At 34.6% G+C, this 16,136-nt stretch overlaps 1 protein-coding gene across 2 annotated transcripts in view; it reads right to left on the reverse strand.

The window, feature by feature from the left end:
• PRKDC (protein kinase, DNA-activated, catalytic subunit) overlaps positions 1-16,136 on the reverse strand; it is a 183,383-nt gene that overhangs the window by 83,266 nt on the left and 83,981 nt on the right. For both annotated transcript variants that reach the window (XM_069099902.1, XM_069099901.1), the window contains exons 40-50: positions 14,449-14,576; positions 11,844-12,048; positions 10,753-10,931; positions 10,076-10,244; positions 9,507-9,572; positions 6,982-7,054; positions 5,385-5,533; positions 2,696-2,833; positions 2,189-2,308; positions 1,008-1,151; positions 283-434 (exon numbers count right to left, since the gene is read on the reverse strand). In XM_069099902.1, coding sequence (XP_068956003.1) covers positions 283-434; positions 1,008-1,151; positions 2,189-2,308; positions 2,696-2,833; positions 5,385-5,533; positions 6,982-7,054; positions 9,507-9,572; positions 10,076-10,244; positions 10,753-10,931; positions 11,844-12,048; positions 14,449-14,576 — 1,523 coding nt within the window. The remainder of the gene's footprint in view (positions 1-282; positions 435-1,007; positions 1,152-2,188; positions 2,309-2,695; positions 2,834-5,384; positions 5,534-6,981; positions 7,055-9,506; positions 9,573-10,075; positions 10,245-10,752; positions 10,932-11,843; positions 12,049-14,448; positions 14,577-16,136) is intronic.

A 16,136-nucleotide genomic window follows, 5' to 3' on the forward strand; every position in this document is an offset into this window, starting at 1 on the left:
TGGGAAATAAGATATACAGGCACTGGGGCATAGAGAACCACTGGAAAAATCGAAAGGGGTATGGGAGAAAATATGGGAGAGAGAAGATTGGAGGAGGGGATATCCTGTGGGACTCCTATTTTGGGGTGGTGGGTAGGGGAAAAATGGGGAGAAAATTTGTAACTCAAAATCTGGTGGAAATGAAGGATGTAAATCAGAAGTTAAAGCATTTGAAAAAAAAAAGAAATAAACAATTCTACCTTAAAAAAAGAAAAGAAAGAAAGCCATCTGCTAACATCATACCTGTATGGTATAGATAGACAATCCTTCCAGCATTCGACAACAGTTTTTATGATTTCAAGGTTGTGCCTAAACACAGCTCTTTTTGGGTGAAAGACATGTTTCATTAAGAACTGAAGTAATCTATTTGCTAGCAGTTCATCTTTAGGAACACCCTGAAAAATATGTAAATTATATTGTCATATGTAATCTTAAATTCTTTAAAAAACTGCTAAAATATTTTAATAAAAATGTAAAAGTCAATTCACAAATGTATCTTCTTCAAATTCAGGAATCTTTAAAATAATGAAGTAAAAATTACCCATTAGTCATCAAAAAACATTAAATTGTGCTCATACACTACAAAGACAGAGAAGCATAAATATTTTTTAAGAAATATTTTGAAAATGTTTAAATTTTTTTCATTCTGAAAGGAGTATGCTTTACTTATCTGAAAAATTCAATTTTGAGGAACATCTATCTCCAATGATACTAAATAAATAACGCATCACTGTAGCTGCAAAATGCTTTGCAAACTTCAAACATTTAAAAGCTAACAAAAATGATTTTGGTGCCAAAAGAATTAAATTTAAAACTATGAAACTCCTTCAAGCTAAATTATTCACTTTTAAATTATTTACCCATTTTGCAAAATGCTAACAATGTTAGTGTATTTGACGGAATTGCTAAATTACATGCTATTATATATTTGCAAAAACATAGAATTCAATCCTATATAAAATCATTACTTTGGGTGTAGCGATGCTTGTCCATGAAAGAACAACTACTACTATTTCTACCACCATGTAGTGAATCCCTTCTCCTCCATTATTTTCAGAAACAACTAGCTGTAGCAAAGGATTAAGCCAGTGTTTTGCATATGGCCGGAAAACCTAAAAGAAAAATTGAAAACCAAAAAGTAAAGGGTTATTTTTAAAAGGCAATATTGAATTTTGAACACCAGTTCAAACAGTTAACTTTTTATATTCAAATCTGAAATCCATAAATGTAGTCAATTCAATATAAATTCAAAGCTGCAAAGATTCTTTATTTAATCTATCTTAAAACCACAGGTCAATGGTAATGATTTACTTTTTTTAAGAAATATTATTGCTGGGGTAACTTCTACAGAGATTAAAATAAAGTAACCTACAGGAACCCTTCTTCCACTTGAATTACATGCAGACCTAGTTTGTAGTTCTGAGTGAATTCTGGATGTTTTGAAAATTTAAACTCTAACCCAAAGGATGAACTGTTGCCACTTCCAAGGAAAAAAAAAGTGCCATGGAACCTGAGAAAAATTCCAAAAGAACATTCTTATAAAGGGTTCTAGAAATTACAATATCTTTAGGTAATTTCCCTAGGTAACTACTTTTAAGAGGATAGTAAAATGCTTTGGTTTTGCAAGCCTGGAAGTGCTATATAACTGTTAGCAATAATTATCATTAAAGATCTTATATTAATGAAACTCACCAAGTATTTACTGCAAACTAAGCACTCTGTGTGTATTCTAAACATCACATTGCTTAGAATACTGAAAATGCAAGCATTAAATTGATACATAATGGTCATTTTTTGGGGTCTAGACCTGTGAGAAGAATTCCTAGTATACTAAATTCTTCCACTGATTCAGAGATAAAAAGGTACTATTTTCCAGGAAAAATTCATTGAGTATTATGACTACTTTTCTATTCTAAACAATTCTTTGGAGGAGGAGGTTGGAGGAAGAAGAGCAAGTAATGGGGTTACCAACATAAGAAAAAAAGGTGGAAAAGTAAGAAAAGAGTGGCAGATAGCTTTGAAAATATACAATCCTTTTTTTTTCTGTTTTGATTATATAAGAGAAATTCTTAGTGTATTTAAATTTGGTACTAAATAATGAAATGAAAAATAAAAATAAAATAAAATAATTGTATATAACATTACTTACTTCTTCAGTATTTATTATGAGTTTAGCTAAGAAAAGACGAATGTTTAGTGGTGTTGATGGATTTTCCAGTTTTCCATGAAGAAAGCTCATCCACGGAGGAAGTTTTGCTGGCTCTGAACCCTGAAACAAAATTTAAATATGCATCTGTGTGTATACGTACACATGGTACAAAGAGCACTCATTAGCTCTGGAATCAGAGGAACTGGGTTCAGTTCATCCTACTTGTAATACCCTAGGCAGGTCACTTAACCTCATGGGGCCTCATTTTCTTCATCTTCACAATGAGGACTGGATTAGAGGCCTTCTGATGTCCCTTCCACTTCTAGCTACACGATTCCCACGCACACCCAAAATTACAAGGATAAAGAAAAAAGACTGAAATTATCTGTTTATATTATACATAATTAACTTTGAAATAAGGTACTTAATTTATTTATCCAGAACTTAATTTTCAACATAGACCCAACAAACAAAATGAATGAAAAGGATGCGGGAATGGAATAATACCTCTTCTATGTGAGGTGTGATACGGTTTCTCTGCATGTGCTTAATCAGGGCTGTCATAGTTGTCATACACTCATGCTGATTTAGTTCATCCATTTCTAACTCCATTATATCATCTTGGACTGTGGAGTCAATGCGTTCCTATAAAAAAGAAACCAAGTGATTACTACATCATGCTTTCAACTTCAATGTACTTAACAAAAACACAGAAAATAAACCCTCAGTATAGTAATATTTTGGAAGAACTACTGAATATTATGAGATTTCTGATTTTAAGAATATAATAGGCAAATTCTTGATATTTACTGACTTTTAAACTCAATTCCTTGGAGAATAATTTTCTTATTAACTCTAGTCCAATCCACTGATTCCTTCTGCTTTCTTGCCCCCTATCCCTAAATACTCATTTGTATCAATAGTCACTATACTCCACAAGACTGTAAAAAACAATCTGACATCAGGGACCAGTTCACTCTATTTCAGCTTTTCAAGAGTTAACCCTGACTCTTAGGCTGTTAACTTGGGGAAGATAGAAATGCAAAAGAGGAACAGCTAGATAATAACACACAGGGAAAACTTAAGCAAAGTTTTGGGGTTTTTTTTTCCAAATAAATTTTAAAGAATTTTATAGCCTGAAAACACCAACAACCACATGAAAATCTTAGGCAGTCTTGGAAAATGTTGTTGAAGAAATTTCTGACCTTTGAAAATCATTTAAGTATTAAAAAAGAAATAAACAACTTTGTGAGGAAGCTGATGCATTGAAGACCCCTACTCTCTTCCAATGAGTATCAATCTGATAAGATTATAAGTTCTGTATATTTAGCCCCAGAGCTGTGTGCTGCAGATGATAAAAGCACTTGCGTGATCATGGGAAGCTGGGTGGAGGTCCTCCACCCTTGTTTTTTGTTTTTTTTTGGGGGGGGAGGGCGGTTGCTTTTCTTTATTGAGGGGGGAAGGCAGGGCAATTGGGGGTAAGTGACTTGCCCAAGGTCACACTGCTAGTAAGTGTTAAGTGTCTGAGGCTGGATTTGAACTCAGGACCTTCTGACTCCAGGGCCAGTGCTCTATTCATTGCGCCACCCAGCCACCCCTCTCCACCCTTGTTTTTCCTTGTTGTGGGAACCAAGACAAGTGTTGTGGAGGTAAGTCAACTACATGGAAAGTCCCCCCCGCCCAGTTATTTTTGTGTCTCTGGACCATTCTCTCGTCTAACATGAGCAGGTACCCGTTGTATGACCACCGGCTTAGTGGATATATTCCTTGCTTTGTCCAACTCGTTACTGTTGATATATTGTTTTGCTTATTTTAGGCTATGTGTCATGTATCAACCACTGAAATTATTCTGTATCTGGTATAGCTGTTCTTGAATGTTTATGTATCTAACCCTAAAAAAACAGGGCCCTGGAAAGAGGTAGCATATCAGATCATGGAAAAGATCTGAGATCCACTTCATTAGAGGGGACTATGGATTCTTTAACAAAGTGCTCAGAGATCTGCCTCAATTTCTCTTAATGTAGGTGGAATACTTTTTATCGTCACACTTACACAAGTGGGATGTTGAATGCTGCCCTAAATTTCTGGTTATGTGAGTGTTGTGGCAGTGTCCATGAGTAGGTAAGAGTTTTCAAGAACATTTCCCTGCTCAAAAATATCTCCCCATACATTCATTTCAGTTGGCAAGTTCATCTTGAAAAAAAAAAAGACAAAACCCACTAATGTTGAAGGGTTCAGAACCTGATTTATTCACATCTTACCTACTTTAGATCAAATAACTGGGCTAAGATGTAAAAGTTTGCATTTCAGAGAGCAGGGGGAAAAGAGGCCATTTGGAGTCAATTGAAGACAACTAAGGCATTTCTGGAGGCAGCCTGGAGGATGGGAAAGAGGGATGGACAGCCATGGACATGGACACACACACACACACATTCTCTCTCTCTCTCTCAGATAAATTATTTTTCAATGACACATACGAGACCCTAGTGATACCTAGGCATGTGACTATCATCTTCTGCTTAAAACACAAATAACAAACCCTTTTAACCAAATTTTAGTTCAAAGTTTTCTTCTTGCTCTCAAAATAAGAAATATTGTAGCATGAAAGGAAGTATACCTGGAGATAAACACAGAGGGAAGACCTGCAAAGGCTTCTTTCACAAGGCAGAATTTTAGGTGAGGCTTGAGGGAAGGCAATAAATTGATGAGATAGGAGATGAAGAGCAAAGAATCCCAAAGATGAGGGGCAGATAGTGAAAATGCCTGGAGTTGTGTTGAATGTGTGTGAGAAAAGCAAGGAGGCCAGTATCACTGGATTGTAGTATATATAGAAAAGAGTTAAGCGTAATAAGTGTGGGAAACCGGGTATGGAAACTTCTTCAACCAACATAGATCACAACTGACCTTATCACTTAGAAGAGAAGTCCTAATGAGCAGCCTGAAATACAGAGGGACTAAGAAACTTAAGTGTCACATAGCTAGGCAGTAGCAGATGGAGAATTTGAACCTGGGTAATCCTAACTAAGCCCAGCATTCTATCCACAATACCATGTGACCTCTGGTTAATGTGCAGACATACATGTTTCCCCACGTTTCCCACTGCAAGTGGATAAAAAGAACATACTAAATTTCACATCACATAGTAAGCATGCTTAAACTAATTTTTATCTAGAAATATATTTTAAAATGTCATTACCCTTCTCCGGAAATGAACAACAGTAGCTTTAGAATCTTGGGTACTGTATGAATAGCTCTGTACTCCAGTAGAAAAATCAAATTGACTCATTTCTTCACTCAGACTGCTGTCTGCCATATATGACAATGAAGACAAATAATGAGGTCCCTCTTTAAAAAAAAAGGAAAAAAAAGAGTGAATGAATAAAAAAAGCATTTACCATAAAATGAGGGGGAAAAAATCTTTCTTTGGCTAAAAATATCATCAGCAAATAGCTATTCTGTATTGTACATGTGGATTTGCAGGTCATTCCTGGACATAAGGTAGAAATTTTGTTTTTTGTCAAGATTTCAAAAAATATTTATAATAAAAATACATAAACTGTAAACAAATATGCTATGATAAGTATTTCATGATATTCCCTCTTTGGTAAATCCAATATTTTTTACTCAATCATTCTTTTTGCTGTCTTTTGGTTGTTTTCGGTCATGTCTGACTCTGTGACCCCTTCTGGGGTTTTCTTGGTAAAGATATTGGTGTTTGCCATTTCTTTCCCCTCTCATTTTACAGATAAGAAAGCTGAGGCAAACAGCGTTAAGTCACTTACCCAGGGTCACAAAGCTAGTAAATGTTTGAAGCTGGATCTGAACTCAGGTCTTCCTCACTCCAGGAACGTGTTCTATCCATTGTGCCACCTACCTGCCCTAATCATTCTTAGTTAGACAAATTAATTGATTTTATCGCTTACAAAACTTCATCACATAAGGAAACATTCCATTAATTAAATTGTCACCTGACCAAGATTTACTGAAGAGAAGCAATAATCTCTCTTTTTTTTAAATTGCCCTTTCAGGCAATTCCATTTTATTTATTTATTTGCTTTTAGTTTACAACATTCAGCTCCACAATCCCTTGAGTTTCAAACTTTCTACCCCTCCCTCCCCCGACCCCATGGCAGCATGCAATCAAATATAGGATCTACAAATACCTTCACATTAAACATTAGTCAGGTTGTAAAGAAGGATTATAACCAATGAATGGGGTAAACAATGAGAAAGAGGAAACAAAACAAGAAAAAGAGAGAGAGCAGGTAGTTTGCTTCAATCTGCATTCACTCTGTAGTTCTTTCTCTACGTGTGGATATCTCTTTCAATCACGAGTCTTTTAGAGTTGTCTTAAAACCTTGCATAGAAGCAATAATGTCTAATTGTGTCTAAAGAACATGTCCCACTTATAAAGTCTTATCCCACTGAATTTTTAGTCTCCTACTTGGTCACTTATGTTTCTGTGGGAATCACTTTAAAAATATTCCCCTTTTCAAGTGTCAGAAACAAGCATTTTGTCTTCTATATATAATATTTAACAGTAGCAGAACTTTCCTCCTGACAGATGACAGACAATATGAAGAACAAAAACATTTCTGGATATGGTCAATACAGGAATTTTTTTTGCTTGATTATGCATGTTCATATTTGTTACAAGGGTTTTGTTTTACTTTTTCTTCCCCCAAACAGAGAAGTGAAAAGAAAATAAATGCCTAACTGAAAAAAAAAAATCCCACATTAATTTGAAAAATATTAGCAGAAGCTATTTTTTCACTATTTCAAGACTATCTCACCTGAATCTCCATTTGCTGTACCTCTGGCTTCTTTTCTAATAGCAATATACCTTTTCTTTCTTTCCATAGGAACCTGTAAGATAAAGAAAATGAAAACATCTACATTTTTTTATATTTTCCAAACTTGAAATTTTATCTCCTTCCTTGATATATTCAAACAGATGACTGACTCCCTGTGCCTGGAATACAAATGATGTACAATCAGTCATTCACTCAAATTGTACCTAAAAAAAAATTCCCTCTACAACATACCCAACAAGAGATCTTTGATGCTTTCCTTCAAGATTTCTCTGAAAGAGCTCAGTAGTTATTGAGGCAGTTCATTCCACTTCTGGGTAGCTCTAATTGCTAGAAAGCATTTCCTTACATTGCACCAAAATCTACTTCTTCCTAACTTTTCTACCTATTGCTTTTCTGTCCTTAATTCATTAATATCTGTCCTAATTGTGGCACCTGAGACTAAATAAAATATTCCAAGTGGGGCCTAATTACAGAAGGGTACAGTGTAGGAGAGCACCAGACTGAATTGCACCAAATTTGAACTCAAATCCTTGCTGTGGGACACATTGGGCACCTTGGACACTCTCTGTCTCAACTTCCTTATCTATAAAATGAGAGGGTTGGATATATGGATCCTTTCAGCTCTAGATTCACAAGCCTTCAGAATCAATGTTTGTGTTTCTTTTATCAAAGTTTAATTTTTATGGAGTCCTCCAATTAACTCATCTCATGAACTGTCTCGTCCATATTTCACTCGGGAAGCTTTGATGCAATGGAGAGTGCTGAACCTGGAGTCAAGAAAACTTGAATTTAAATCATGCACTTACTAGCATGTGACCTTGTGCAAGTCACTTAACTTCTTTCAATCTCAGTTTCCTCATCTGTAAAATGAGGATAATACCCCACAGGGCTTTTAGGAAGATCAAACAAGATACACAGTTTGTAAAACTTAAAGTACTATATAAATGCTAGCTATTATTATTATTAATGAATAGTGGAATTAAGTTTTTATTTTGCCTAATTCCCCAGATGGAGAGGACAACTGCAGAAGCAGATGAGCTAAACTTCCAGCGGGCTCTTAGATGCCAAACCAAGAACTTAAAGATAGGCTAGTAAGTGAATTTCACTCAGTAACTGTCAACTCACCTTGTTGGGTTAGATTAGTTTCTCTGCATATATGTGTGAAAACACTTTCCGATTTTCTAACTAAATTTACTGTAAAGTTTCCAAGTTCTGTTTCTTTCCTCCTCTCTCCATCCCATATCATAATTAATTTTCCATTTGAACAAAACACTAATGATATATCATGGCCTCAAATTTCAAGAGCTTTCAATATAATTAGAAAAACATCAGACTGGTAACTCCTGATTTTAAAGACTGAATCCCAACATCTATAGTCTGACCTCTAGCAGCCCCAGCTTCATAGTCTCATACTGATTATGATTATTTTTAAACGGACTCTGGAATCTGTCTGGCCCACTCAGCACTAAGTCTCTGTTTTAATCTGATATTTGTGGCATCTGGTTCTGAAAAGTAGCCTTGCACATCATTCCACTGCATGCTTCGTGATCTTCAACTCATGTGGATTAGCACTGATTATCTATCATTGTGAAAAGCAGTCTTCCCACAATTTATTCCTATTAGGAATAAAACATTTCTCCCTTGATCTATCTTGATGTTTACATGCAAACCTCAATCAACTAATTACAGGCAAACTGCAGAGAAATGCTTCTTCCTTCAACCCATTTTTAGTGAAATATTTCAGCAATGTGCTTCAGAATATACTAAGTCTAAGTTTTTCATCGATGATTCAGGATTTTCTAACGCCCCAGGGATAGAATTCTGTATACTGACTATTATTACGAGAGTAGGACTCCACTAAAAACTCATTCTAATGTCTTATTCAAGGTGTGGAGGTGACCCTAAGTTATCAAAGCCACATAAATCAACAAAACAGATAAAACCACGGTTTCCTCTCTGCCTTCCCTCCCCTTGTCTTCTAAAGATTTGCTAAAACAAACAAATCAGCACACTGTATTAAGAACTGCACAGTACTTGGTCTACCTAAAAACATTAATTTAACTGCTGGAGCAACTGATGTGTGTGATCTTTGTCCAATAACAACAAATGAAGATCTCTACTGGGCATATTCTCTGAGGAAGATTCATCAGAAAATATACTAGAGAATCATTAAGAATGAGAAAGCATAGAGGGGTTTTTAATTATTTTGGTGGAGGGAGTTCTCATGCCAATGAAGTCAAAGAGCCACCAAAATCCCACAAGTAGGAGAAAAGGGCTGAATATGAGTCGGCATCAGAACTTTTCAAGCTGTTTTTTTGTCCAAATTCCCAACACCATTTTATTCTGTTATCATTTGGCCCTTTCTCCTAAAGATCAAATGAAGGAAAAGATCAATTGAGAATTTTGATTAATTGGGTTCCAATTAAATCAAGTTGCAAAATGATTACAAAAAACAGTCATCAATATTTTAAAATTTATATTGAATATAGAAAGTCTTTACTTACCTCAACTTCTACAGGAAAAGTATAGCAGTGTTTCAGGTCGATTAAGTTTTCCAAAATAAGTAAGTTCTGTAAGAACAAAGAATAAATAGAAATACACAATAAGAACAACATGAAAAATAACAGAACTGTTAACATTTTTTCACCAAAGCTAATGAAGCTAACAGATCGCATCTAATTACAAGAAAACATTTTCCAACAACACTATCAGGGCCATAAGAGAGAAAATTGAAGCTCTAACAATCATATATTTAAATTCATCCACAAGAGGGCGGCTAGGTGGAGCATTGAATAGAGTACCAGCCCCAGAGTCAGTAGGACCTGAGTTCAAATCCTGCCTCACAACACTTAACACACACAAAAACTAGCTGTGTGACCTTGGGCAAGTCACTTAACTCCAAATTGCCCTACCTTCCCCCCTCCAAAAAAAAAGAATTCATCCACATCTACCTGGAAATACTAGAGAAAGAATTTGATTATATGGCATACAGTTTCAACTGGTTTAATGTAATTCCTTAAATCTGACATAAATAACAATGTTAGCAACAGTAAATTCCTCCTGAAATGCCTACCTTCTCTGGTTTTTCAGTAAACAGAAAGCCCTGGTAAAATTTCATTTCACTGAATACACGGCAGAGAATAGCAATAGCACAGTTATATGCAGCACAATGGTAATGTCTTCTCTTCTCCAGCAACTGAGTCTCACCTGCCATATTTTCTGTAAATGCATCATAACACAATCTGTAAAACATCCAAAATTATGATTAATTTTCCATCTGAACCAGACACTCTGACTTGATACATCACGGCCTCATATGTCAATAGTTTTCAATTCCATTAAAGTAACACTCATATTCAGTCAATCTCATAAATTGATATTGCTTTGAAAAATGCTTTATTACAAAATCATATATCAATACATTAAATTACATAAAATTGGCATGTTTATACTGCACCACAAATAATAGTTTAAAAGCCCATCTCAAGCTATACAATAAAAATCAAAAAACTAACACTGAATGTGATTATTTGTGAAAGGTCATGATTGAGTGAAAAATCGCTGCTTCTCATTAATAAGCTTAAGTATATACAAGTTTATTAACAGCAAAAATTAAGAACTTTATCACAGAAAATGTCAGCATTTATATTTTGTCATCAGATATATATATATACACACATTTAACATCTCTTCACAGTATATGTCAATAGGGTATATATAAATTATAAATGGGCTTAAGTAAAAACTTACTTAATAAGTGTCTTAGTGAGTTCATTTCCTTCCACAATGGAAGAACCATGGTAAACTTGATTAATTCTAGATTCTTTGGAGTGAACATCATCTTTTGGGAGACGAGAATATAATACCTCAAGCATCTTATAGTAGCCCAGCTTTTTGGTGACTTGAGTATCAAAGGTAGATTCACTTAACTGAAAAAAATTGAACACACAAAAATGTCTTGTATCATTTTCTTAGCAGTAATTATGTTACTAATAAAATAAACATTAATACTTCTAGTAATACCAGTAACTTCCTGTTCCTCTTTTAGAATCTGTGTGTTTACACACAAACATACACTATTTAAGAAATAATGCTTATTAAAAGTACCAATATAAAAATTCTTTGTGTAATTGTAACATAAATAACTGAAGACTTAGCTAGCTGTATCAAGGCCAAACATTTAGCTGTAAGTAATTGAACATTACATAGGATATATTGTTTGTATCATGAATTTCAGGGTGTTCGAATAACTAGCCCTGAGAAGCAGTATGGAAAGACTGCTGGACTTGAAGTAGGCAAAGACACAGGCATTTCTTGGCTCTGATATTATCTGTGTCACTGGCTAGTCATTTATCTGAACCTCTGGTTCTTGAACTACAAAATGTGCATATTTGTACTATCTACTTCACTGAAATAAGGAAAGCATTTTGCAAACCCTAAAACACTATAGAAACAGGAGCTATTATTAAGTACATGTGCTTGTGTACAAGAAGTAAAAGCTGAAAAAAGTGAAACTACAGGTTTACAAACTTTTTTTATAATTATTTTCACATAAGCTGTGCTGTACAGTATTCTCAAGAATTAAACTGGTTAATGTTAAAATTGCATTCATGCTTACAGTTGGTCATGGGTGTGTACTAAGTATTTAGAAATCTCTCTCTCTCACACACACACACACACACACACACACACACACACACCTGTAAAATGGAGTTAGTGGACAATGCAGAACCTGCTTTTTAGCTCAAAACATTAACAGCATATTGTTCTGAACAACATTAGTCTAGGGGACCAATGTTTTAAACATATAAGCAATACTTAATTTATTAAATATGAGGTACCTTTGTAAACCTGGACTTCAGCACATCAAGGGCTTCCACTATAATACTACTGAAGAATTCCCGCAAAGCAGCCAAGCTGCAATGCCACAAAAGGGTCAGGAGACAGCGATCCACAAACGCCAGGCGGGCGATGTTTGAAAGATCATCTCTCTTGAACATTCTGTGCACAGTATCCAGTAAAGCTACTTGTGTGGCACAGCTACTCCTGAGAAAAATGATAATTTTGGGCTCTTTTGTTATCAACTACAAAATGAACTTTATAAACTCCTAGGGCAAAACTGTTAAGAAACACAATGCAGAAGCCATTTAATACATAATGAATGGAAACAGAGCCATTATCTCCCAACTTCTAACAGGATCATTGTCCTTTTCCTCTTCACCCCCATAATCTTTCTTCCTAAAGTGAAAAAAACTGAGGAAACCATATTAAGAAAAACTGCTTTTTAATAATCCAGGAATAAGATTGTGATGGCAAAAACAGTCTTCCATTCATCATCATCATATTATATTATTCAGTGTTCAATCTGTGCGGTCCACTGTGTCTGGATGAGATCATGAAAGATTACACATACTCCCATCAATAAAATTTGGAATTTAGAGCTCTGACCATGGAGTCAGGAGGACCTGAGTTCCAATCTGGCCTCAGACACTTAACACTACTAGCATGTGACCTTGGGCTAAGTCACTTAACCCCAATTGCCCAGACTTCCCCCCTCACTCCCCCCCCCCAAAAAGCAAAAAATAAATAAATAAATAAATAAATAAAAGGTGGAAATTAAAATACCAATATGTATGAACCACCCACCCACTGCATCTCTCACACTCACACTCAACATACACACACACATACACACACACACAGCTATTCTGCACCACAACCACTCGTGCACATTTAGTAAAGAAGATGCCCTTGGGTGATGATGACACTTAGTCATCAGAACTTAGAAATGTTCTGACCAAAACCTCTCTTTTTGCTTCAACAGTTAATGCAAGTGTTTATATATGCACCATGTCTATCACTGTTCTTCTGTCTTTCATCCCTTATAACCCCATTAAATACATTTCACACAGTTTCCTCATTAATACCTCTCACACAGTTTCAACCATAATATCCTTCTTCTTCCTCCTTTCTTCTAACTCTTATCAGAGGTGGGGAAACTGCGGTCTCGATGCCACATGTGGCCTTCTAGATCCTTAAGTGCAGCCCTTTGACTGAATCCAAATTTCACAAAACAAATCACCTTAATAAAAGGATTTGTTCTCTACTCCTATCTTAAACAGCTGCTTTAGGAAAATGTCTTGCAACCACAATCTCTAGTCCCTTTTTGAGTATAAGCAAGAGGAATAAACAAATGAAAACAATTACAGCTAAAAAACTCAAGAGCTATTACATACCTATAATCAAAGTAAAGGGAGGCCAATGTGGCTATATTAAAATAATGGACATAATACTTTTTGGGAGTGAGGAATCTTGAATTGTAGACTTGGATCTATCACTAAGTATCTGTGTGACTTTGGTCAAGTTACCTGACCAATGCTAATTTCATTTTCTTTATCTGAAAAATCAGAGGGTTAGAAAAGAGGCTTATAATGGGGCTGGAAGATTTCTACAATCTTCATTCCAAAAATAAAGTTCTAAATTTATAAGCTCTGAAGCAGTATAGTAATCTTAAAAGTATTTGAAAGTTCCCCTTCAGTAGTTATACAAAAGTCTCCACATGCCTTGATTTTTAGTTAAAAACACTTTTTTTCAAGGACCAACATGCAAAATTTAAAAATTCACATTAAATTCCACTTGTATTGCACTATTGCCTTTTTTTACTGTCTTTAATTATATTATTATTAGCAATAAGTATGATAAGAATGATGAAAATGTTCCGTTAAAGTCCTACTGTTACACCTCATCATGGAATGGATGGAGAACCTTCTAGGTTCTCAAAGGCTAAGCTAACAGAGTTAATGCTTTTGCAGGTCCTATAAATCTAGAAAGGATTCAACTGCCAAGTTCAGGGGAAAACTCAGTGTCTGTTATCCAAAGACCAGCCTCATTAAGGTCAGTGAAGTTCTTTTTAAGTTGAGTCACAAGGTGATTTTTTGGATTATGGCACCTCAGTTTTATAAGTGATCTACTAAGTTATAAATAAATCACTGCATCAGTAGAAGGAGAACCCAGGTGATTAAATTATAGATCCCTCAAGGACTAAAATAATAATCATCATAATAGTTCATGTTTAAATAATAAATCTCAACAATCAGAAAATGTTTTCATGTACATTATATATTCTTTGATCCTCACAATAGCCCAGTGGAGGATATGGTTCATTATTATTTCACATTACAGAAGAGACAATAATAGTGTTCTGGAAAGAAAATTGAATCTAGACACAGAGAACATGGGTTCTGAATCCAGCTCAGCTGCTTACTAGCTATGTGACCTCAGGGCAAGTCATTTTATCTTTCTGAGTTTCCTCATTTGCAGAATGGAAAAAATATTTGCATTATACAATCTCACAGGGCCACTGTTAAAATCAAATTTGATACAATATGTAATTTTATAAACTCTAAAATATCTGCATACACCTCATAAATTTAAAAAATAATTTACCTCCTAGAAATCCTTTGGAAAGTAGTTTGAAACAGTTCTTCTATTACATGCCTCTGGTCTCGACAAAGAATTTCTGTCATGAATTGCAATAACATAGGGCTCTGGGATAATTCCAATGCATCCAGAAACTGAAAAAATAAATTTTGGTCATAATATTTTTTTATATGTTCATGACTAAAGAAGAAATATTAGTTTTAGGATTTCATTTTACAGATTTTCCATTCATTCTTGACTATCCTTCATCCTAATTAGAACTACCTTTTATTTTAAAGTCAGTAAACAGACAAAAAAGATTAAAAAAACTAGCCTTTATTACACACAATTTATGTGTATAAATAAACCAACATTACGATACTCAAACAAGCACTCCATTTGAGTATAGTGTAAAACAATAAATATTTGTGAAGGGCCTAAAAATAAAAGAAAGGAAAAGTTTGAAAATTACTTTACAATGACCCAGAAAAGCATGTGTGTAGATGCATGTATTTAAATATGTGTATGTATATACATGCAAACATGTATATATAAAAGTGGTGAAGAATAGTTTCATAGATAAATTTTATTGGTGGTAATTAAGAGACAGGTCAGCAGAACGCATCCTTGTGAGGAACTCCAAGTAAACAAACTAGCCCACTAATGTAAAATGGCAATTTATTTGTTACTTGCAGTTTTAGAAAATTGTCTGTGATAGTGTAGCCAGGATCATAATAAGTAAATAACTTTATTTTTATATAAATATAAAGCCAGTATGGATCAGAGGTACAGCTGAAACCCAGGATTCTTGATTTCAAGGCCAACCACCAATTCACCATATAACAAGCAGTTTTTCTCTATTAAAAAAAAAACAACTTTTAATGAACAAAAAAATCTATTTTTTCCTGTCTCCCTCATAGTTAATTGTTAATTAACTCAATTAATTAGCTCAAGTTAATTCTATTTCTTAAACTTTAAAGTTGATTACTTTTATAATATTATAGCTAATGTGTAAATTGTTCTCTTAGTTTTGTTTCACTTTGCATCAGTTCATTCAAATCTTCCCAAGTTTCTCTGAAATCATCCCCTTCGTCATTGTTGCGGCACAAATGCGTTTTGTTACATTCATATACCATAATTTGTTCAATCCTTCCCCAATTGATTGGGAGCCCCCTTAATTTCTGCTTTTTTTGCATCCCCTCCCCTTTATTTTGTTGCCAATTTTGCCAATCTAAGAAGCATAAGTTTTCTCAGAGTTAATTTAATTTGCCTTTCTCTAATTACTAATATGAAATATTTTTCATATGGCTGCAGAATGCTTGCATTTCTGCCTTAGAAAACTGCCTATTCATATCCTTTGGCTGTTCATCAATATGGTAATGGTTCTTAATTCTTATAAATTTGATCAGTTCCTTGAATGTATTGAAAATAATACCCTTACCAGAAAAACCTTCCTATTATCAATCTTACTAAATGAAAGGGAAAAACTATCCTAAAATATTAAAGCATGCTTTCATAATTACTATAACTTTTAGAATTCAATGTTACTCTTTTTTTTTAAATTTTATTTATTTATTTATTTTTTGAGCAATTGGGGTTGAGTAACTTGCTCAAGGTTACAAGGCCAGTTATTTCTGGGTGTGGTGCTAAATTATCTGGAGCCGGTGCTCTTACTCGCTGAGCCACCTGGCCATCCCTAAGCAATTGGGGTTAAG

This window comes from Petaurus breviceps, unplaced genomic scaffold (genome assembly GCF_028583685.1).
Source record: "Petaurus breviceps papuanus isolate PSGF00001 unplaced genomic scaffold, PetGlider_PUasm1.0 38, whole genome shotgun sequence".
Taxonomy (NCBI): Eukaryota; Metazoa; Chordata; class Mammalia; order Diprotodontia; family Petauridae; genus Petaurus; species Petaurus breviceps.